General features: G+C 40.9%; 2 protein-coding genes across 2 annotated transcripts in view; both read left to right on the top strand.

The window, feature by feature from the left end:
* Positions 1-2,527, top strand: part of LOC307014996 (microtubule-associated serine/threonine-protein kinase 1-like) — a gene marked incomplete at its 5' end in the record, with an annotated part of 50,644 nt that extends 48,117 nt beyond the window's left edge. The window contains one exon of the mRNA XM_079643307.1: positions 781-2,527. Coding sequence (XP_079499433.1) covers positions 781-2,159 — 1,379 coding nt within the window. The remainder of the gene's footprint in view (positions 1-780) is intronic.
* Positions 2,528-9,342: 6,815 nt separating this feature from the next.
* LOC307014036 (cysteine protease atg4da-like) lies at positions 9,343-21,241 on the top strand. Its single transcript, XM_079641683.1, has 11 exons — positions 9,343-9,500; positions 13,045-13,266; positions 14,221-14,304; positions 15,055-15,228; positions 16,564-16,861; positions 16,940-17,004; positions 17,798-17,925; positions 18,019-18,097; positions 18,248-18,324; positions 19,306-19,425; positions 20,793-21,241. Exons 2-11 carry the CDS (start codon positions 13,098-13,100, stop codon positions 20,964-20,966), a joined length of 1,368 nt encoding a protein of 455 aa, XP_079497809.1. The 5' UTR covers positions 9,343-9,500; positions 13,045-13,097; the 3' UTR covers positions 20,967-21,241.
* Positions 21,242-22,031: the final 790 nt, after the last annotated feature.

Genomic DNA, 22,031 nt, shown 5'->3' with positions numbered 1-22,031 from the left:
CATTAGTGCAAGACTGTCCATAGCAGCGTACAAAACGTGTCTGGTGCTGGATTTGGATTTCTTTCTTGTAACAATGCTTCTTGGCAATGAATCTTATACGATTGGAAAACCTGTTTTCTTATACCTTAAACATGTTGTGAGGAACAAGCATTGGATGGATGGAGTATTGCCAAAAAGCGTTGATGCAACAAAGAAGCAGTCTACCAAACACACACGTCCTTACTTTTTGTGTTGAGTTTAGAATACATCCATTCACGGCACAGTACAGTAGGCCGGTGTCGGTGTCAGTCCAGTGTTTCTGTTAGCCAATGAAAATCTGTTGAATATAAATATATATATTTCTTTGTCTGTTGACGGCATTTTTTTTAATTGTATTTATTATGTATTGATGTCATGCTTTATATAGCCCCACCATCAACATTTTGGTAGCTCAAAAATAAACACAGATAATATTTGAGCGGAATTGCTACTATTCAGCCGGGACTTTGAAATGTATATAGAAGTATATAGAGATATACAAAGATAAGTGTGTATGAATGTGTGTTTATAAAGTTATATATAGATATATGAAGGTATATTTAGATGTAGGTCGATGTGCATTAGTGTGTTTGAATGTGTGTATAGAGGTTTATCGACGTATATAAAAGCATAATACGTTACACAGAGGTATTTAAAAGTATATAAAGGCATATTCAGGATGTTGCTCATCGCAGTCCTTTTTTCTCCATGACAGTAAGTGATTATTATTTTATAACCGTTATTCCCTCTCTCCCCCCTCAGGCACCTCCTCTCAGAGCAGCTCTCCGGCCTCCAGCACCCCCAACTCCCCAGCTGCCGCCTCCTCCTCCTCCCACCACATGAGACCCAGCTCGCTGCACGGCCTCTCCCCAAAACTGCACCGTCAGTACCGCTCCGCTCGCTGTAAATCAGCCGGAAACATCCCTCTCTCCCCCCTGGCTCACACGCCCTCCCCCACCACCTCCTCTCCTCCCCCTCTCTCTGGTCACACGGTGGGAAGCTCCAACACAACGCAGACTTTTCCCGCAAAACTTCACTCCTCTCCTCCCGTTTCTCGCCCTCGACCGAAAAGCGCCGAGCCGCCGCGATCCCCTCTCCTGCAGCGGGTGCAATCGGCGGAGAAACTCGGGGCGAATCTACCTTCCTCCTCCTCATCGTCATCCTCGCCTTCCCCTCTTACAGGCGGGGTTTCGTTGCGTAAACACAGCCTGGAGGTGGCGCACGGCGACTACAGAAGAGACTCTTTTCACTGCGAACACAGCCTGCAGAGTCTGCTAGAAATGGAGGGAGAGAACGGACCAGCTCCACCTTCACCTTCACCGTCTTCCTCACCTTCTCCTCCCATGGAGATCGGAGGGCCGAAGCCCATCAGGAGGATGGGGAGGCAGGAGTCTCCGCTGAGTCGGGACACTCTCATCCCGTCGAGAGAGAGTGCTGTGAGTAAAATATCAAAAGCTGAAGTGTTGAAGAAAAGTGAAGCAGCGGAAAAGTCAAATCCGGCTGCGGAGGAGAAGCAGAACTCGGGGGAGAAGGCTCCAAAAAGTGCTGAGTCGGCGGACTCTAAGGGTAGGGATGAGATAAATGCAACTTCAAAGGGTGTGCAACAACAAGACAGTAAGCAGCAGACAGACGGTGGAGCTGTGGCTAAAGCTCAGGAGGAGAAAGGGAACGTTCAGAAAGCTGCCGAGCAACCGAAGCTACGAAAAGGCTCAGAAAGCGGCGAAAAAGCTGCGGAAACGGTCAAAACTAAAGCACCCGCTCCACCGATTCCCGCCCAGGCTCCTCTCAGATCTAAAGTGTCCAACAGCTACCGGGGGGGGAAGGAGGAGAGGGCGCACCTGGAGGTCCTGGAGGAGAATCCCACCTCCCCCTCCTCCCCCTCCTCTAATAAACCCCGCCCCATGTCTCCCGGAGAGAAAGCCAGTTTCGTCACTCAGCTCGCCACCGTGGCCAAAACCGTGCTGAAGGGGGGGGCGCAGGAGGGGGTGAGAGGGAAAGATAACGTGATGAAGACGAGCGAGGAGAAGAAGGGGAACGTGGGGAAGGCAGAGGGGGCGTCTGCGGGGGGGCGAAGGGGGGGGCAGGCGACTGTGAACATGGCCGACAGAGGAAACATTCGCAGCTCCAAAAATCACTCGTGATAAAAAGAGACGCCCAGATATGGAGGTAGATCTGAGCAATGGGGTTTGTGTGAAGAGAGAGACAACTTGCTAACTCTCGTGTAAAACACATCTGCATATTAACAAATGACAAACAACAAGCTATCGTTTAATTTTGACTGCACTGTAAATAAAATCCATTAAAAGTAGAAAACCTTCATTGAGGATGGTCATTTAGTAGAGTATTTAAATGATAACTGAACATCATACACTACATACTGATATACACCTGAACATCAGCAGGAGAGGACTCTTTAAAGTAGAGACACTACATACTGATATACACCTGAACATCAGCAGGAGAGGACTCTTTAAAGTAGAGACACTACATACTGATATACACCTGAACATCAGCAGGAGAGGACTCTTTAAAGTAGAGACACTACATACTGATATACACCTGAACATCAGCAGGAGAGGACTCTTTAAAGTAGAGACACTACATACTGATATACACCTGAACATCAGCAGGAGAGGACTCTTTAAAGTAGAGACACTACATACTGATATACACCTGGACATCAGCAGGAGAGGACTCTTTAAAGTAGAGACACTACATACTGATATACACCTGAACATCAGCAGGAGAGGACTCTTTAAAGTAGAGACACTACATACTGATATACACCTGAACATCAGCAGGAGAGGACTCTTTAAAGTAGAGACACTACATACTGATATACACCTGAACTTCAGCAGGAGAGGACTCTTTAAAGTAGAGACACTACTTACTGATATACACCTGAACATCAGCAGGAGAGGACTCTTTAAAGTAGAGACACTTCATACTGATATACACCTGAACATCAGCAGGAGAGGACTCTTTAAAGTAGAGACACTACATACTGATATACACCTGAACATCAGCAGGAGAGGACTCTTTAAAGTAGAGACACTACTAAAAGTAAAGATTGGTCCCTACTTATATCTTAGCATTGATTGGCGCATGTCTCCCTTGCTGTCGACGTGGATTTTCAAAATAACAGCATGGTATCTCTGTTCACACACACAGCATTGAGACAGATCCCCTCCATAGTGCCTTCTACTGTAGCATCACTCTGACATATCAATTAACTCTGAGTGGAGGCGGAGAAACAGAAACGCCTGAAAACCAAATAGCCGACTCGTGAAGAAGCGTCGGCCATTTTGGATCCTACTGTAGGCCTGTGTGTGTTCAATGTGTCGTTTAAATATATATAGAGGAAACAATGCATACGTCTCAATGCATGTCTGACACTGTACATGGAAAATGATGGAATATTTAAAAAGAAAAAGCAGACCTTCAGGTGGAGAACACTGTGAACAACTCTTCAAACTGTTAGCAGGTTACTTTATTAACCTAAGGCATTTATCATATTTCATTCATTTAGTCCATATTTTAAAGGAACAACACACCGTTTTCAAAAAAGAGTTTAGGCTCTGTAATGAATAACTTGACAACATGTAAAGCTTTTTTACTTGATTACATTAGCTGACTCCATAATAACAACCGCATTTTCGAATAAACCGCTTTATTTACAGCTAAATGCAATATATAATGCATTTCCCCCCCATTTCCTAATACATTCTTATATATTTAAGTTGTAAAAACACACCAAAATAGATTCCTTAATCTTAAAGTTAAGGAATTAAGTTACACTCAATGTATTTCTTTAGGCATCCAGTGATAAGTATTTATTCATTTTAAAATGATAGCATGTTTGTATGCATAAAATAAACCCTAAAATGAGAGTAACACCTACGTCACTTCCGGGTGAAAAGTACGGCCCCGCCCACTTTTGGGGGAAAACAAGGCTGTCAGTAGAATGGCGGTCGATTCAAATTCTGAAGTCAGAAATTTAAGAAAACCGTGGATTTTCTGATCTTCAAAGAGCCCGGTTACGATGGCCAGACAGGCAAACAATTACATTCAATCATTTGAAATCGACGATCAGGCTCGATATATGGTTAAATTAAAATCAGTAGGCGAGGCTGTAATTTCGCCAGCTGTTACTCTCATGAGCGAGGCGGAAAATAATACTTTTATAATTTCAACAAGCTGCTTTGTCGTTTATTGCACCTCAAACATAAAAAAAAATCCAGAGTTCAGCGTTTCTGGACTTCCTCTAAGAAGAAAGGACAGTAACAGAAGAGCTCTGTGGCTTCAGGCTCGATCGCCATTCAAATGACAGCGTTATTTCCCCCAAAAGTGGGCGGGGCCGTAAAGTGACGTAGATGTTACTCTCATCTGTGGACATTGATCGCCAACTGCTATATTTAACCATATATCGAGCCTGATCGTCGGTTGAAAGATTGAATGTAATTGTTTGCCTGTCTGGTCATCGTAACCGGGCTCTTTGAAGATCAGAAAATCCACGGTTTTCTTACATTTCTGATCGGATTGGCAAAAACTTCAGAATTTGCATCGACCGCCATTCAAATGAAAGCCGTACTTTTTGCCCGGAAGTGACGTAGGTGTTGCTCGTCTATAAGGATTTTTATGATTGAACGTTTACATTTGATAATATTAGTATCCTTAATCCTACAGAACTGCATCACTTTTCTCCTTAAATATGCCTATAATTGTAGATTTTATTTACATAATGCAGGATTTATAACATTTTCATTTAAATAAACACTGAATATTAAATAATTCATATTTAATTAAACAGTGGGGAAATGTTTTACATGTTGCCGTGTGGTTGGATATAAGGGCGGCACAATTAAACTCCATTTTATAGAGTAATACTTTAGGCAAAATAATGTTTGTAAAAACGTAATAAAACGTCCTTATTTGGTAAAAATCCCACTTTGAGCATTTTCATATATTTTTTATGTGAAAAATGTTTTCAAAATGTGCAATTCCCTCAAATATTCAATATATTTAATTAAGTTTTCATTATTGTGCAGCCCTTATATTTACTGACACGTCTTGTGTAGTTAAATAGTGGATATCTTAAAGGTCACCTATTATGCAAAATCTACTTATTCACGTCTCTTCTACATCAAGATGTGTCCCCTCTTCTTCATGTCTCTTCTACATCAACATGTGTCTCCTCTTCTTCATGTCTCCTCTACATCAACATGTGTCCCCTCTTCTCCATGTCTCTTCTACATCAACATGTGTCCCCTCTTCTTCATGTCTCTTCTACATCAACTTGTGTCCCCTCTTCTTCATGTCTCTTCTACATCAACATGTGTCCCCTCTTCTTCATGTCTCCTCTACATCAACATGTGTCCCCTCTTCTTCATGTCTCTTCTACATCGACATGTGTCCCCTCTTCTTCATGTCTCTTCTACATCAACATGTGTCCCCTCTGTGGAAAGAGACTCTGAAAGTTTCAGGAACAAAGATTCTCTCTCTTTTTGATCCATTTCTATAAAAACCTGTCTGAAAATGAGCTGATCAGATTTTGGCAACTTTATGATGTCATAACGATGTTTTGTCTTGTGTAACCATTAGCCAATCAGCAACCAAGGTAACCCCACCCCCCCCCCCCCCCCCACCTTATCACCTGAATCTCCTCCTAGAGCACTATTGAGTTCTTTGTAACCAAATCTCTCTCAGAGGGGCGTGGGGAGGGGCTCCTTATTTTCATCTAAAGTAACAGACAGAGAATCAGCACTTTGGAAACAGGGCTGAAACAGAGGGGATTATGGGTAATGCTGCATTGCAGCATTGATCTGTTTGGTGTTTCAGCCAATCAGGGACAGGCTCTGGATATATCTGAGACCTGTGATATATTGATGAGAAACAGTATGATAGGGGACCTTTAAAATCAGTAGACTTATTATAAAGCCATTTGGAAAAGGTAGACTGCGCTCAAAAGGTTGATTACTTATTAATGATATTTAAAATCACAATTTCTTATTTTGTCCAAATTATGCTGCGCTGCTATCTCTTACAAAATGTGGGCGTTTACATTACAAGTGGAAATGCTTTACATGTGGTCGAGTTATCACACAGAGTCTCGATGTAGGAAGGAATTCATCACGTAAAATGGACCAAGAAACCAAAAGATGGAAGCGATGGAATTAAGGGCTGAATATAAGGGAAAATGAATGAGGAAGATTTGATAAACTTGCACAGGGACGCTTAGCAACGAGCTAACAATGCTAATGTCTTAGTGGGTGTTTCTCAATGTCGAGGACGCTTCCTTGTTAGGACATGTCCCTCCGAGTCACGTCCTTCAGAAGCGATGCAAGAATCCTTCCTAGCCTCGGAAAACGAAGAATGGTGCGACAGGCTAACAGGTGTGCGTCATATGCGAGGCCCCGCCTTAAATGGAGCGTGAGTTTTGGAAATTGGTCCGTGCGCAAAGCATTGTGGGGATTTTAAGACCGCGGAATCTAGACATGTGCAGCCTTTAACATTTCCCACAACGAAGGATTCAGTCCTCGGTAGAATTCCAATAATCCTAGATATTGGAACAGTCCTTCGGCGGGACTCAAAGACTTAGTATGCTTGAAAAAGTGGCTCTGGAGTAGCCTTCCGGGGTGTTTCTCAATGTCGAGGAAGGCTGCTCCAGAGCATCGTCATCGAGTGCTGCCGAAGGACTGTTCCAATGTCCAGGATCCTTGGAATTCTACCGAGGCCGACGTCCTTCGTTGCGGGAATTTTCGAGGCTGCACATGTGTAGACTCCGCGGTCTTAAAATCCCCACAATGCTTTGCGCACGGACCAATTTCCTAAATCTTGGGCGGAAATCGCGCTCCATTTAAGGCGGGGCCTCTCATATGACGCACACCTGTTAGCCTGTTGCACCATTCTTCGTTTTCCGAGGCTAGGAAGGATTCTTGCATCTCTTCTGAAGGACGTGACTCGGAGGGACATGTCACTACCAAGGAAGCGTCCTCGTCGACTGAGTTTACAGTGAAGAAGAAGAAGAAGAAGAAAAAGGGTTGCAATAAACACATTTTAGTCTCAAAGCGTCGTCGTAGTAAACATGTGCAATTATATATTTTAGGAAGTGAGTGTGTGTTAGTGAGGAGAGTTTAGGCTAGATTCACTTTTTGCTATTTATGCAAATGTGTGTGTCGTGAAGGAAAGTGCCAGTGTTTATTTTCTGTGTTTAATGTATAATAATAATAATAATAATAATAATAATAATAATAATAATATGCAATCCAACAGTGCCCAGTTTCATAAAACAGAGCACCCTACAGTTAAAGCAGAGCAAGGAGTAGATATATTGAGAGCATCTTAGAGCGAGGTGGGGTAGGTAATTCACTTCAGAAACACTTGTTGTTATATTCCATGGAATGCCCTTAACATCCCGATAGCAATGAATACATTAAATGCTTTGACAATAAAGAAATATCATCTGTGGAAGCCGTGGCGCTGTAAAAAGCACGGCCAATCATCTGAGCCGGCCCGGCTAAAATAACTGGATGGCCTACCTGCCTGTCAGCCTTCCATCTGTGCACAAATTTATCTCGTGCCCTCATTGGTCATGTGCGCGTTCGTGTGTGTTGGAGGAGGGGCTCTGTAAGGAAGTGGCAGATTTTTTACGGTTGTGAATTTTCAAATTCTAGCGCACTCCAGCTGGTTTCTCCATTCTTACCTACCCCACCTTTAAGTGTTGTTTTTTAAATGAAATATTACAGAAAAATGATCCTGAACGTGGGACACAAGGCTCCGATTGGACAATGGACATAGATCGCCACCTTGTGGATAAACGTCACATTACACCACATGTCCTGAGGTAAAAAGAAAGACGTGTACATTTTGTCCATTTAATACACAATGCATTATTGTTTTGTTGCAGCCTGAGCTTTAACTGTTTCATTTATTACAATATTTTCAGACATTTACCCAATGTGTTGGTCTTCATGTGTGAGAAAAATTGCACTTTATTTACAATATTGTTATTTACCGGTTTATTTTTCTATTTATAAGACTTTTTTTATTTATTATGTTTCACATGTCATCAGTTAGTGACTTTCTGCTTTACTACTGAAGTGATTTATTTATACATTTTGCATTTAGAGAAATGTGTGTGTGTTCCCCACTGTGACCCCTTTCTGTCTGGAGCTGTGATTTTGCTGTTTTGTGTGTTGTTGTTTATTTTTACTGCAGCAACCCTCTGCCTGTTGTTGTTTATTACATTGCTTCATGTTTATTAGCCACCATTGTGAAACAAAGCAATGCAAAAAAGTCTAAAGTGCAGAACTGTAATAAAATGCAGAGAAACCCAAACCTTTGTCTGACTTTTCTTTAGATTAACAGCAATATAGGTTTTATTTTAAATACCCAACTAGACTTTTTTATATTTGATATATGCTTCTTAATATAACTTTAAAAAACAATACTTTACCTCTGAATTGTAGTTGGGTATTTCCATGTTGTGCTACTGTGTACTTCTACTTCAGTACAGTTCAGAGGTAAATGGTACTTTTGCTCCACTACATGTATTTAATACCTTAAATTTACTTTACAGATGTGGATGAATGATGTGAAATCTAATCAAGTGTTAAATCAGACTTTAGTTCCACCTGGAGTAAATCCACAAGCTACCCTGCAGTATACAAAGTCATTCAAACTAGCTGCACCTTTACCAGCTTTGAGAACACTTTCATGATCAATCATTATAAAACATATCATATATATTATTCTGAAATGGACCAATCTGCACAATGACTACTTTTACTGTCGCTACTTTCACTATATTTTGATAATAATACTTTTCTACTTTTACTTGAGGAACATTTTGAATACAGGACTTTTACTGTAACAGAGTATTCCTACACTCTGGTACTTCTACTTTTACTCAAGTACAAGATCTGAGTACTTCGACTTTTACTCAAGAACCAGATCTGAGTTCTTCTACTTTTACTCAAGTACAAGATCTGAGTACTTCGACTTTTACAAAAGAACAAGATCTGAGTTCTTCTACTTTTACTCAAGTACAAGATCTGAGTACTTCTACTTTTACTCAAGTACAAGATCTGAGTACTTCTATTTTTACTCAAGAACAAGATCTGAGTTATTCTACTTTTACTCAAGTACAAGATCTCGGAGTACTTCTACTTTTACTCAAGTGCAAGATCTGAGTACTTTTACTTTTACTCAAGTACAAGATCTGAGTACTTTTACTCAAGTAGAAGACCTGAGTACATCTTCCGCCTCTGTTGTTACCTCACTCTCATTGGTCCTCTATTATCCAATCACAGCAGTGCTCCTACGTGACAGGTGTAAACAGGAAGTGAGTGCGGAGATTAACTCCGCTTTCTCTACGGAGCGGAGATTCTTCAGAAACTGAACACAAACAGAGGAGCTTCTTCAAAGAAACTCATTAAGTAGCTTCCATTAAAAGGAGACACCATGACGATACCCGAATGAAGGTAAAACATGAATGTCGTGCTTTTAAAGTGTCATGAATCCTCTGTTTACCGCGAGTGGACTGTATTTAAAATAGGATACCGAAAAGTTGTATGACAAATTAATTAAAAATGAAGGATTTGAGGCCGGTTTTCAGTTTAAACCTACATTTTTTTTCGACCTTGAGTTATTTTTAATTAGTAGTATATCCTATTTTCCAGGTTGTTAAATGTACATTTGATGTTTTTATCGTGTATTTACGTTGGATTTGTACCTGTTTGTATTAACTTCAGTAAGCTAGCCAATGTTTGTGACGTACTTCATTTTATAAATAACCAGTGGTGGACTAGTAAGTATATTTACTAAAGTATAGTACTTAAATACTGTTTTAACATACTTAACTTGAGTATTTCCATTTGATCATACCCTCACATGCTACTCCACTAGATGTGTATGTTCTAGATGTGTTTTTTACACATGAAAACATGATATGATTTCATGTAGTACTCCACCCACTATTTAAAAAGTATCTTAAATTGGCTCAACATGACAAACTTAAACCATCAAAGGCAATATGTTTGACTTGTAGTAGAGTATTTTAAGTAAAGGATCTACCTCCTCCACCACTGTATATAAAGTATAGTGCAGTATTTCCTTTTAAAACGGATGTAGAATAATTTAGGTGCCATATTGTTTTGAAAGCAGTTAATCAGTGGATGAACATGTCAATGGCCACCTTTTGCCTTAATTAAACAGAGTAATCATTCATGTATCTTCAGTAGCATACTTGTGTACAGTATACTTTTTCACATAACTAGAGCCTTCATACATCTAATGTTTTAACCCATATATGATTGTTATGGATTATTTTACTCTATAAGTATGCTAACGTATACTCATATCCCACTTAACCCTTGTGTGGTGTTCGGGTGAAATTGACCCGATTTCCATTTTCAATGAGTACAAACAAATATTAGGATATTTTCGTCCAACCTGAAACTCAATGGCCGGGGCTTATTTATTGTGAAGGATATGTGGAATATATATTATTTTTTTTTCACTTGTGAAAAAATGCCTACCCGCATTTATGTCCTTCATAAGAGGCTCGGGTCAATCCGACCTGGATAAAACACCAGGGCAGACAGACAGAGAAAAACATACAGAAACACACAACCTAAAGAGACACACACACACACGCACACATGCACACACGCACACACACACACACACACACACACACGCACACACGCACACACACACACACACACACACACACGCACACACGCACACACACACACACACAATGGTATGCATAGAGAAGCTGTTTGATCCTGTTTACCCTTTGTAGTGTGTAGACAAAACTATCCTAGAACATTATAAACATTTTAGATCTTCCAGAAATGTATAAACATTTTAAATGTTCTCGCACTGTCCCCCCTCGCACCTGCACGCCGGAGGAGGGACTAAACAGAGACATAACCTCACATTACAGTGTAGTAACAGTGTAGTGCAGAACTATAATTATCTACCAGCGAAATGGCCAAAAGGTATTCTGCTCAGAGAGCCTTGGAGCTAATAATGGATGAGAGTGAGTGGAATGCATTAGAAGAACTTCATCAATATATTTTTCAGATATACTGTATTTTATGAACAGTGACTGTAAATTGTTTTTATTTGCTTTGTGTTTATATTTGTTCTATGTCATTTATATGGATGTTTCATCATCTCTATATATTTCACAGCCAAACACTTTTGGACTCTTGGGTTTCAATTGCTGTTAAATTGCTTTATTTCCTTCAGGGCTTTGATTATTATATGACAGATTAAAAATAATAAACATGAATGAAAAAATGTTTCATTTACATTTGTCCTAGAAAAGCATGAGCAAAATGTAAACCTAGTTTTTATTACAGTGTATTTTTTTTTAACATAAATTACATTTTTATCACAAAAAACGAACAATGGACACTTCCATTGTTAAATTTGATCTGGCAAAGAGTATTTTCAAAAACTAATCATATATTTCATTTATATTGTTGGGGAATGAGTTAAAGACAATATATATTAGGAATTGTGCATGTTGAATTTAGTTCTGTATTTTTTTTAAACCCTGAAATATGTCCCGGGTCAATTTGACCCGAACATTACCAAAGGGTGCGAAATGTGAACATAACACAAGGGTTGGAACACCTAGTACTCTTTTCACTTCACGTTGTGCCTTTACCAAACATTGCACTGTATACTTTTACATTACGACTCAATGTGCAGCCCCGCTAAATATGGCGGCCTGTATGTACCTCAGTAACGCTTCAGAGCAGGGGTGTCAAACTCAAGGCCCGGGAGCCAAACCCGGCCCGTGACTTCACCTCATGCGGTCCCAAAAGAGCTTGCAAAGAATATAATATGTTTATTATACGGTTACATGCCGATTTACAGAAGCACGTTGCCTGTAAACTACATGTCCCACAATGCATCTCAAATATGCCTTTTTCTCCAGAATTTGACTTTTTTTTTAAAAATCATTTTGAGACATTCTCACTGAAGAGACTTGCAATTATTTCCCCTAGACTTCTGCTTTCAGACGTAGTTCATTAGGAAGTTATTCCCCTATCCCATAATAATCCAATGCAAAGGCAATAATGTAATATGATACATTATTTTATATATATTAAATATTTATATATGTATTTTTATATAGTCTTAAAGTTACAACAGGCCCTTTGAGTGTAACCATAATGCTGATGTGGCCCTCGATGAGGTTGAGTTTGACTCCCCTGCTTTAGAGGAAGCAGCCAAACGTGCCTGAGAACCAGCTTCTCTGCTGCGGCTGAACGATCTCTCACATTCCTGGAGTCACAGGACGCAGTCACATGGTTTCTCCTCTCTTAATGTCACGGGAGAATTAGTGACTTTGCCGTGGTTAACATCATCCCTTCAGTTCTGGGTTAGATCTTAAGAACAATAACTAAAATATAAGGAGTAATTGTTGCATTGATCTAATCCACAACAGCTGCTTCGTGGATGTTGTGTCACATGTTTAGTTTGGATGAAAGGTTAGAAAAGTGTTTAAATAACTATAATTACACGGGAAGACTAGGGGTAGAGGAATGTGAGACTTTGGTGAGGGGTCTTGTCAAATATCTGGAACAAACCTGCAACTCTGACTACTTTTAGATCCAGGCTGAAGATTTTTCTTTTTGACACTACTTTTAATTAAACTATCTCAAACTGCACTGGAACTTTTATTCATGTACCTGTTATTCATGTTTTCTTATCTTTGCTTTTTAATGTTTCTAATATGCTCTTAATGTCTTTCATTTTTGTGAAGCACTTTGAAATGCCTTGTGTTGAAAAGGGCTCTATAAAAAGCATGACCTTTGACCCCTAAAGTCCCCCTGGTTCGACTCCCACTGCCATTTCATTAATGTTTTACTTTTTTGTTTGTTTGTTTGTTCACCATGTAAAGCGGCCTTGGGTCCCTTGAACAGCGCGATACAAATGACATCTATTATTATTATTATTATTATGAATAAACTTGCCTTGTGTTCCCTCTGTGTCTTCTCCCAGGCTGAAATGGAGATAAGGAGAAATTCTTCTGGTTTCGATCGTCTCCTGTCGGTATGAACCCAAGCACCTCCTCCCAGCCTCCTGAGGAAGAGGAGGACGACTGGCTCTTCCTCTCCTCTGAATCCGCACAGCCTCCAGGACCCAGCAGGGAACCGCAGGAGACGGAGGACCGAGGACCACTCCGATCCAGGTTCATCTCAGCCTGGAACAGCGTCAAATATGGTCTGTATTACCAACAAGGGCGGCAAGATTTGGAACAAAAAATACTATTATTTTGACTATTGTTGTGATGTGAGTTACGACAGTAAAGGGAATCACACCTCATTCACAGGTTCACATAGTTGACCTTCTGAAATGTAATCTAGGAACTATATCATAAGAACACTTAAGCCGCTTTCACACCAAGTACTTTGCCGCACTTAGTTCCCAGCACTTAGTTCCCCCATGGAACTAAGAGCCGATCGCGTTCACACCGGAATAAGTTCCCTGAGGGAGGATTAGTCAAATGAAGCCGCTGACGTCACTTCTTCTTCTTCTGCTTTGGGTTTACTGGCAGGCCGCAAACGACTTCACAGCGTATACTGCCACCCGGAGTCCCCGGCCGGAAGTCCCCGGAGTTACTTCCGAGTAAATCGCCAGAAAGCCAACACCTCCTCATCTCCACGGCTCCCATGTTTTCTTTTGTGTTTCCATAAGTTATTCTCTCTCCGTTGGTGCACGGGGCTAATGCTAATGCTAATAATGCTAATGCCAGCAAATACAATGGCGGCTTCACAAAACTTTTCAGAGTTTAACGGGGCGTGGTTTGCAATTCGCCCAGCCAATCAGAAAAGTCCCACCTCTCTAGCAGGGACTAAACATGGGGGGAAAAGTTCTCATGAACTAAGTTCTCTTTTTGGTGTGAACGCAAAATCCCAGGAACTATCGGAACTAAACGGGAAAAGTACTCCGGTGTGAACGCGCCTCTTGTTCTCTTTCAGTTTGTGAGATGAAGATTTAGAACGAAAATACTATTATATTGACTAATATTGCAATTACGATATGAAGTACGATATTAGAGGGAATGAAACCTCATTCACATTTTTCCACATACCTGACATTTAATCTAGAAGCTATATCATCAGCACCGTTTGTTCTCTTTCACTTTGTGAGGTGACACTGTTCCTCGTTTCTCAGGTTGGTCCTTGAAGCAGAAATCAAAGTTCAGTAAGAGCTCTCCTGTCATCATGTTCGGACAATCCTACGAGCTCAAGGGTCACGGTGAGGCCGCCTGAAATGTTTCTTTTTCATCTCAATCAATCCAGTTTTGTTTAGGGAGGCTGTGGCTCAGTGGATAGTGTGCTGGACTTCGATTCAGGGGGTAGCAAGTTCGAGTCCCGCTGCAGTCAGCATGTGGTTGTGTCCCTGAGTCACTTCACCCCAAATTGCTCCTGTGGGGATTGTCCACAGAACTGAATGTGTGTAAGCGTCTATGATGCCCAGTCTCACTAACTACACATTCATCTCACGGGGTTTCACAGCTAATACAAAGTACGACACCCTCTGAGCTGAGACCCTCGCAGGAAAAACTCCCAAAGAAAGCCCCAAAAAACACACCATGCCCTCAAAGGGGGCGGGCAGAAGAACATCATCTTATATTACCTGCCCCTTTCTCAAAATGAAGACATCAATAGAAATAAATGGTCTGTCCTTCAAAGAGATATAAAAAAAAGATGGACCACTGGACGGGTTGTCACGGGGACGAGGTGCTGCCGTACTGACATTTGTTGTTTGTCGTTGACATTTTAGTTTTAGCTGACTGGTTTTCGATCAATGTCTGTTAGTCTTCTGTCTGTGTGGGGTTTAGTTTGGTGTTAAGCAGTATTTACATTGTTACCTATTGTTCTATTAAGTGAAGATTTGTTTACTTACTTTGGATACGTGCTCTGATAGAATAACTGAATGCTTTTGAAAATGAAAAAAGACAGATGGACCCAGGAAGATGTCTGAAATGTTCCCCCTCCCTTTCAGGGGACAGGGAGTCTTTCCGCCGCGTCTTCTCCTCCCTCCTGTGGCTGACCTACAGACGGGGTTTCTCTCCGCTGCCCGGCGGCGCTCTGACCTCAGACAGCGGCTGGGGGTGTGTGTTACGCACCGGGCAGATGCTGCTGGCCCGAGGCCTGCTGCTGCACCTCATGCCCCCAGGTGACACACACACACACACACACACACACACACACACACACACACACACACACACACACACACACACACACACACACACACACACACACACACACACACACACACACACACACACACACACACACACACACACACACACACACACACACACACACACACACACACACACACACACACACACACACAACAATGTCGAAAAAATACATATTTATATATTGGATTTTTCAGCCTGAACGCTTTCTATTCAAAGAAGATTTCATTTCATTTCAATCTTTATTTAGAACAGATTAAAAAAATAAAAAATAACATATGTGACAAACAGAATACCGTATTGTTAAAATACAGTATTTATCCACATTCATGATCATATTTATATATTCAACAACAAAAAAAGTCTTCATATTAATAATAATAATAAATCATATGTGTCCGAAAGGGAGTAGGAGGAAGCAAATGCTTATTAATTCCCACCCCTTACTTGATCAATGATTGTCCTTTAAATCATTTCTGCAAGTTATTCCTACATACATTTACATTTATACATATACAATAATATCTCATCTTCAATCACCTCTCTTCATTCTCATAGTTTTCCAAACAAGTGTTTCTGTACATCCTTTAAACTGAATGATGCTTGTGCTTTGTTTGAATTCCTGCTCCAAACCATTCCATAAAGTCACCCCACAGATTGTTACTCATACTTCTCAGAGTTGTTCTGACCTTGAGTTGTTTAAAATGTAGATTTCCTCTCAAATGATACCCACCCTCTCTGTCTACGAACAATGTTTTTAATTTCCTTGGTAGTAGATTTAATTCTCGCTCTTTACATGATTTGTGCCGTTTTAAATTTAACCAGATCAATGAACTTCAATATGTGTGACTTCAAAAATAATACATTAGTTTGTTCAAGCTATCCAACATTATTGATAACTCTTATAGCACTTTTTTGTAACGGCTGTATGTTGGTTTTATACGTGTTTCCCCAAATCTCCACACAGTCAATCAGATATATTAGTATTAGTATATATATATATATACATATTAGTGTTGTAGTCCAGAATGTGTCCGGCTTTTCCCATGTAAATATATCTAACTAGTATATACTGTATGATCCAAATATGTATATATGTTCATTTAATTCATTTCTTTTTTGAAAGTTACTTAACTGTATATCATTTCATTTAGAACTTTATTCATCTCTAATCTGTGTGAATCTGTGCTGTCCTGTTTTTCATCCCTTCCCTGTTGCTGTTAAACTACTGAATTTCCCCACTGGGATTAATAAAGGTCCTTCTTATCTTATCTTATGTTACTTTATCCTTCCACCATGTTGAGGCTGGACTTGGTGTGTGAGCCACCACGCGGTCAAAGACGACCTGGAGCTGCTCCGCTCCACAGAAAGTGCAGAGGGCGGACAGGAAGTGAAGGAAGGACCCAACAAGAGGGGCAGGAAGCTGAGCCTGGGCTCCCTGCTGGACCGACCCATGGAGGCCACTCACAGGCGGGTGGTGTCCTGGTTCACGGACCATCCCTCTGCTCCGTTTGGGATTCACCAGCTGGTGGAGCTGGGGAAAAGCTCAGGGAAGAAGGCCGGGGACTGGTACGGTCCATCCATCGCTGCTCACATCCTCCGGTGAGACATGAAGACGTGACGGAGCAACACAATTATCCAGTTTGTCAAGATGTTGCTAAAGATAACTTGTTTTTTCAGGAAAGCAGTGGCAGCATCTACAGATATTCCCAATCTAGTCGTGTATGTCGCACAAGATTGTACTGGTGAGTCTTTTCTGTTAAAGAGTCCTCTCCTGCTGATGTTCAGGTATATATCAGTATGTAGTGTCTCTACTTTAAAGAGTCCTCTCCTGCTGATGTTCAGGTATATATCAGTATGTAGTGTCTCTACTTTAAAGAGTCCTCTCCTGCTGATGTTCAGGTATATATCAGTATGTAGTGTCTCTACTTTAAAGAGTCCTCTCCTGCTGATGTTCAGGTGTATATCAGTATGTAGTGTCTCTACTTTAAAGAGTCCTCTCCTGCTGATGTTCAGGTGTATATCAGTATGTAGTGTCTCTACTTTAAAGAGTCCTCTCCTGCTGATGTTCAGGTGTATATCAGTATGTAGTGTCTCTACTTTAAAGAGTCCTCTCCTGCTGATGTTCAGGTGTATATCAGTATGTAGTGTCTCTACTTTAAAGAGTCCTCTCCTGCTGATGTTCAGGTGTATATCAGTATGTAGTGTCTCTACTTTAAAGAGTCCTCTCCTGCTGATGTTCAGGTGTATATCAGTATGTAGTGTCTCTACTTTAAAGAGTCCTCTCGCTTAGCCTATCAACTACATTGTGTTAATTTAACTGTAATTCAAATGTATTGTGGACACACATATTTGAAACGTGTGTGTGTGTGTGTGTGTGTGTGTGTGTGTGTGTGTGTGTGTGTGTGTGTGTGTGTGTGTGTGTGTGTGTGTGTGTGTGTGTGTGTGTGTGTGTGTGTGTGTGTGTGTGTGTGTGTGTGTGTGTGTGTGTGTGTGTGTGTGTGTGTGTGTGTGTGTGTGTGTGTGTCCTGTGTTCAGTCTACCTGGAGGATGTGAGGAGGCTGTGTGAGCGCCCCCCCCCTCAGGCCTGGAGGTCCGTCATCATCCTGGTTCCCGTTCGCCTCGGAGGACAAGAGCTGAACCGCTCCTACATCTCATGTGTCAAAGTAACTAACAGTCACTCTGATGTGCAGTCTGTTGACTCTGAGTGGGGAATTAGGATCCATAATAAATAACCCTCTCTCTCTTCTCTCCTGTAGAAACTGTTGACATTACAATGCTGCATTGGGATCATCGGGGGGAAACCGAAGCACTCGTTATTCTTCACTGGATTCCAGGGTAAGTGCAGTCACAACGTGCATCATATATAATCCTGCTGTTTCATGTCAGGTATCTCACATTTTGCCAAAGACACATTTCCATTATTTGTAAATGAAATGGACAATCAAGTAAGTTATGAAACTGAATTTTCTTTTCTTTCTGTCGAAGACAACCACCTGCTGTACCTGGACCCTCACTACTGCCAGCCCACTGTGGACATCACAAAGGAGAACTTCCCCCTGGAGGTAAAACACCTCTGTAACCAGTGGTACATCAGATAGTATTGGTGTTCCAATCCAACTTTATTTAAACCTCCAGACCAAAGTGCTGCACAGAGAAATACAAACATCACACAGCGCAGCTCACAAAACAAAAACAAATAGATAAGATGAGAACACAAAATAAAAACAAGGATAAACACCACAGCCATATAGTGAAAGCAATATACCATTTAAAAGCAACAACCTACAAAGTGCAGAAAGCTAAGGACAAAAGGTGGACCGTGTAGAAGCCTGTCTGATGTGGAGGGGCTCCACAGTTTAGGGGCCGCAGCAGCCCCCCTTTTAAGCTTGTTATTAGGCGCTTTCACACCGCAGTACTTTTCCCACTTTAGTTCCGATTTAGTTCCAAAATGTGCGTTCACACCCAAAAGATCCGGAACTATAACTTAGTTCATGAGAACCTTTTTCCCCTTTTCCGTGCCTACTAGAGAGCAGGGACTTTCATGGAAGAAAAGGTTCCGATGTCTGATTGGCTGGGCGGATTGCAAACCACGCCCCGTAAAACTCGGAAAAGTTTTGTGAAGCCGCCATTTTATTATCCTCGCATTAGCATTATTAGCATTAGCATTAGCCCAGCGCAGAAACGCAGAGAGACTAACTTATAGCAACACAAAATAAAACATGGGAGCGGTGGAGATGAGGAGGTGTCGGCGTTCTGGCGATTTACTCGGAAGGCTTCAGTAGAAGCTGCTGGGAGTCCCATTTATACGTAAATGAAAGAGTTTTAAAAAATGAAGGATCAATATGACGACATCACATCCTAGCCCCCTTTGTATACATTATATCATCCTCATGCCTAATCTAACTCTAAACTCCCAGTGTTTTAATTTGGTATAATCTCAATTAAATATAATCATAATCTCCACATGAGACCCATTAGGATTATTATTACTATGGAGCGATTTCCCCTGATTTAATATTCTCTCCTCTTCCCTCCTCTTGCAGTCGTTTCACTGTAAATATCCGAGGAAGATGTCTTTCTCTCGAATGGACCCCAGCTGCACCATCGGCTTCTACGCTAAAGGCCACAGAGACTTTGAGTCACTCTGCACCGTCGTTAACGAGGTATGTGGTGTTTATCTTCATGCAACTACCTATGTGACATACAACGTATATACACACATACTTATATACTTTTGATAATCACATTTCCTTTATTTTAATACATTTAATTGTTATTTTACTACTTCTACTACTACTTTTCTTTTAACTTTGCTAGCACTATTGAGTTTTTTTAATTATTTATTTTTATTTTTATTAAAGGGGACCTATCATGCAAAATCCACTTGTTGATGTCTGTTATACATAAACATGTGTCCCCGGTGTGTCAGGGAACTCACGCAGCGTCAGAAAATAAAACCCTCCCTCTTTTCCTCCGTACCCAAATCTCTAAAAACGGGGGAACAACGGAGCTGATACAGATTTGCGTCCGATATGACGTAACATCTGAAATGTGGACCCACGGCCCTATCAGAAAGTTGCCATCAGAAACAATGCCCGACTGTTTTGGACGTAATATGGTCGGTGTTTGCATTAGCATCGCTAACACTCAGAGCTAACCTGTACTGGAGAGCATGTGTGTGAAGAAGCAGGAAGTAAAAAGGAACTCATCTTGTGGTATAACCGGCAAGAGAGAAAGCCTTTGAGCTCCATACTGTTTCAGAGAGAATCCTTGATAATCCATGATATGGCGTTTCATCACCGCAGTATTTAGTTTAGACAGTAGCTGCCGGGTCCCGCATGAGCTCAGACCCCTCGTTTTTTATTTTGTATCAATTCTTTATTTTTTAAAAGCTTTATACCCAAATCAGCACTTTAGAAACAGGAAGTGAAATAGAGGGATATGGGTGATCTGTTTGGTATTTTGAGCAAAACACTCGTAGACATGTTTTTTATATATTTTTATATATGGGGTGGGAGGCGTGTGGCGCAGTGGATAGAGCGTTGGTGTTGGGATGAGGGGGTCACAGGTTCAAACCCCACTGCAGTCAGCATGTCGTTGTGTCCCTGAGACACTTCACCCCAAATTGCTCCTGTGGGGATTGTCCACAGTATTGAGTATGGAAGTCGCTTTGGATAAAAGTGTCGAACAAGTGACATATAATTTAAAGTTGTATATCTGAGAGCTATGCTATTGCCTAAAAATAGCATGTTAGGTGACCTATATTTTATAAATTATTATTTATTAATCTATGTTCTCAAAGTTTGCTAGCACTATTGAATTCATATATTTTTTTGTTTATATATTAATCTTTATTATAGCGTAATTCAGGTGTAGGCTGCAGAAAAGCCCGGGGTGGTTTCTGCCTCTTTCTGCCCTTTTATATATTATTTGTTATCCGTTTTATTTGCTTTTGGATTTTCTAATAACAGCATCAGAATTCATTTAGGTTTTACAAAATGACTAATAAGGTGTATTTGTTCCCTCTCAGGCTCTCTCCACATCGGCATCGGCGTACCCCATTTTTATTTTTGTAGAAGGCAGAAGTCAAGAGGAGGAGGAGAGAAGCAACATGCCAACAAACAACATGGCGTACATCCAGAGGAACAAAGGCATGCAGAGTGTGAACACCAGCAACAGCATGGATGAGTTCGTTCTGTTATGAACAGAAGAAGATATACAATCTGTGATCAAAGATCAAACATGGCTACTACTGAGCTTCATAAACAACGTCTATATGCAAAACCCGTAAGGACACTATCGTAACTGACACTACTTTGTTTTTACTGCTGTTTTGTGCACTATTTTTATTCAATGTTTTAAGAGATCATATATATGTATATCATTCCAGTGAAGGATTTTGATGGATGTTTTCTAAAGGTCATGTTATATTTAATCTGTTAAAATAATAGAAATGGAATAAAAATATGTTAAAACAAACTTAAAGGGGCCCTGTTATGCTTTTGGGGGTTTTCACTTCCTGTGATATAAGTTTTTGTGACATTTATGTAACACTCGTGCTCCTATTGGCTAGTGCTCCAACACATTGTACGTGATAGGCTAAGGGGCTGGACATCTCTAAGCGGTTGACCAATCACAACAGAGCCGGCCAGCTGACCAATCAGAGCAGACTGGGCGCTGGTTTCAGACAGAGGGTGAAAAGAGGTGCTGCAGTATTAGAAAAGTAAAGAGCTTTTTGAACATTAAAGCATGGAGACAAGTCAGAGTAGAGACACTACATACTGATATACACCTGAACATCAGCAGGAGAGGACTCTTTAAAGTAGAGACACTACATACTGATATACACCTGAACATCAGCAGGAGAGGACTCTTTAAAGTAGAGACACTACATACTGATATACACCTGAACATGAGCAGGAGAGGACTCTTTAAAGTAGAGACACTACATACTGATATACACCTGAACATCAGCAGGACAGGACTCTTTAAAGTAGAGACACTACATACTGATATAAACCTGAACATCAGCAGGAGAGGACTCTTTAAAGTAGAGACACTACATACTGATATACACCTGAACATCTGCAGGAGAGGACTCTTTAAAGTAGAGACTCTACATACTGATATACACCTGAACATCAGCAGGAGAGGACTCTTTAAAGTAGAGACACTACATACTGATATACACCTGAACATCAGCAGGAGAGGACTCTTTAAAGTAGAGACACTACATACTGATATACACCTGAACATCAGCAGGAGAGGA

The sequence above is a fragment of the Notothenia rossii genome, assembly GCF_949606895.1.
Source record: "Notothenia rossii genome assembly, chromosome: 8".
Classification (NCBI taxonomy): Eukaryota; Metazoa; Chordata; class Actinopteri; order Perciformes; family Nototheniidae; genus Notothenia; species Notothenia rossii.
Note: the sequence above shows the minus strand (reverse complement) of the source record. Positions and strands in the feature narration are given on the sequence as shown.

What these genes read in the sequence shown, in the direction of transcription:
- LOC307014036 (XM_079641683.1), top strand. Translation starts at nt 13,098, where the DNA reads ATGAACCCAAGCACCTCCTCCCAGCCTCCTGAGGAAGAGGAGGACGAC. An exon ending in CTGGAACAGCGTCAAATATG is followed by an intron (nt 13,267 to 14,220) that starts GTCTGTATTACC and finishes CTCGTTTCTCAG; the next exon opens with GTTGGTCCTTGAAGCAGAAA. An exon ending in TCTGCACCGTCGTTAACGAG is followed by an intron (nt 19,426 to 20,792) that starts GTATGTGGTGTT and finishes GTTCCCTCTCAG; the next exon opens with GCTCTCTCCACATCGGCATC.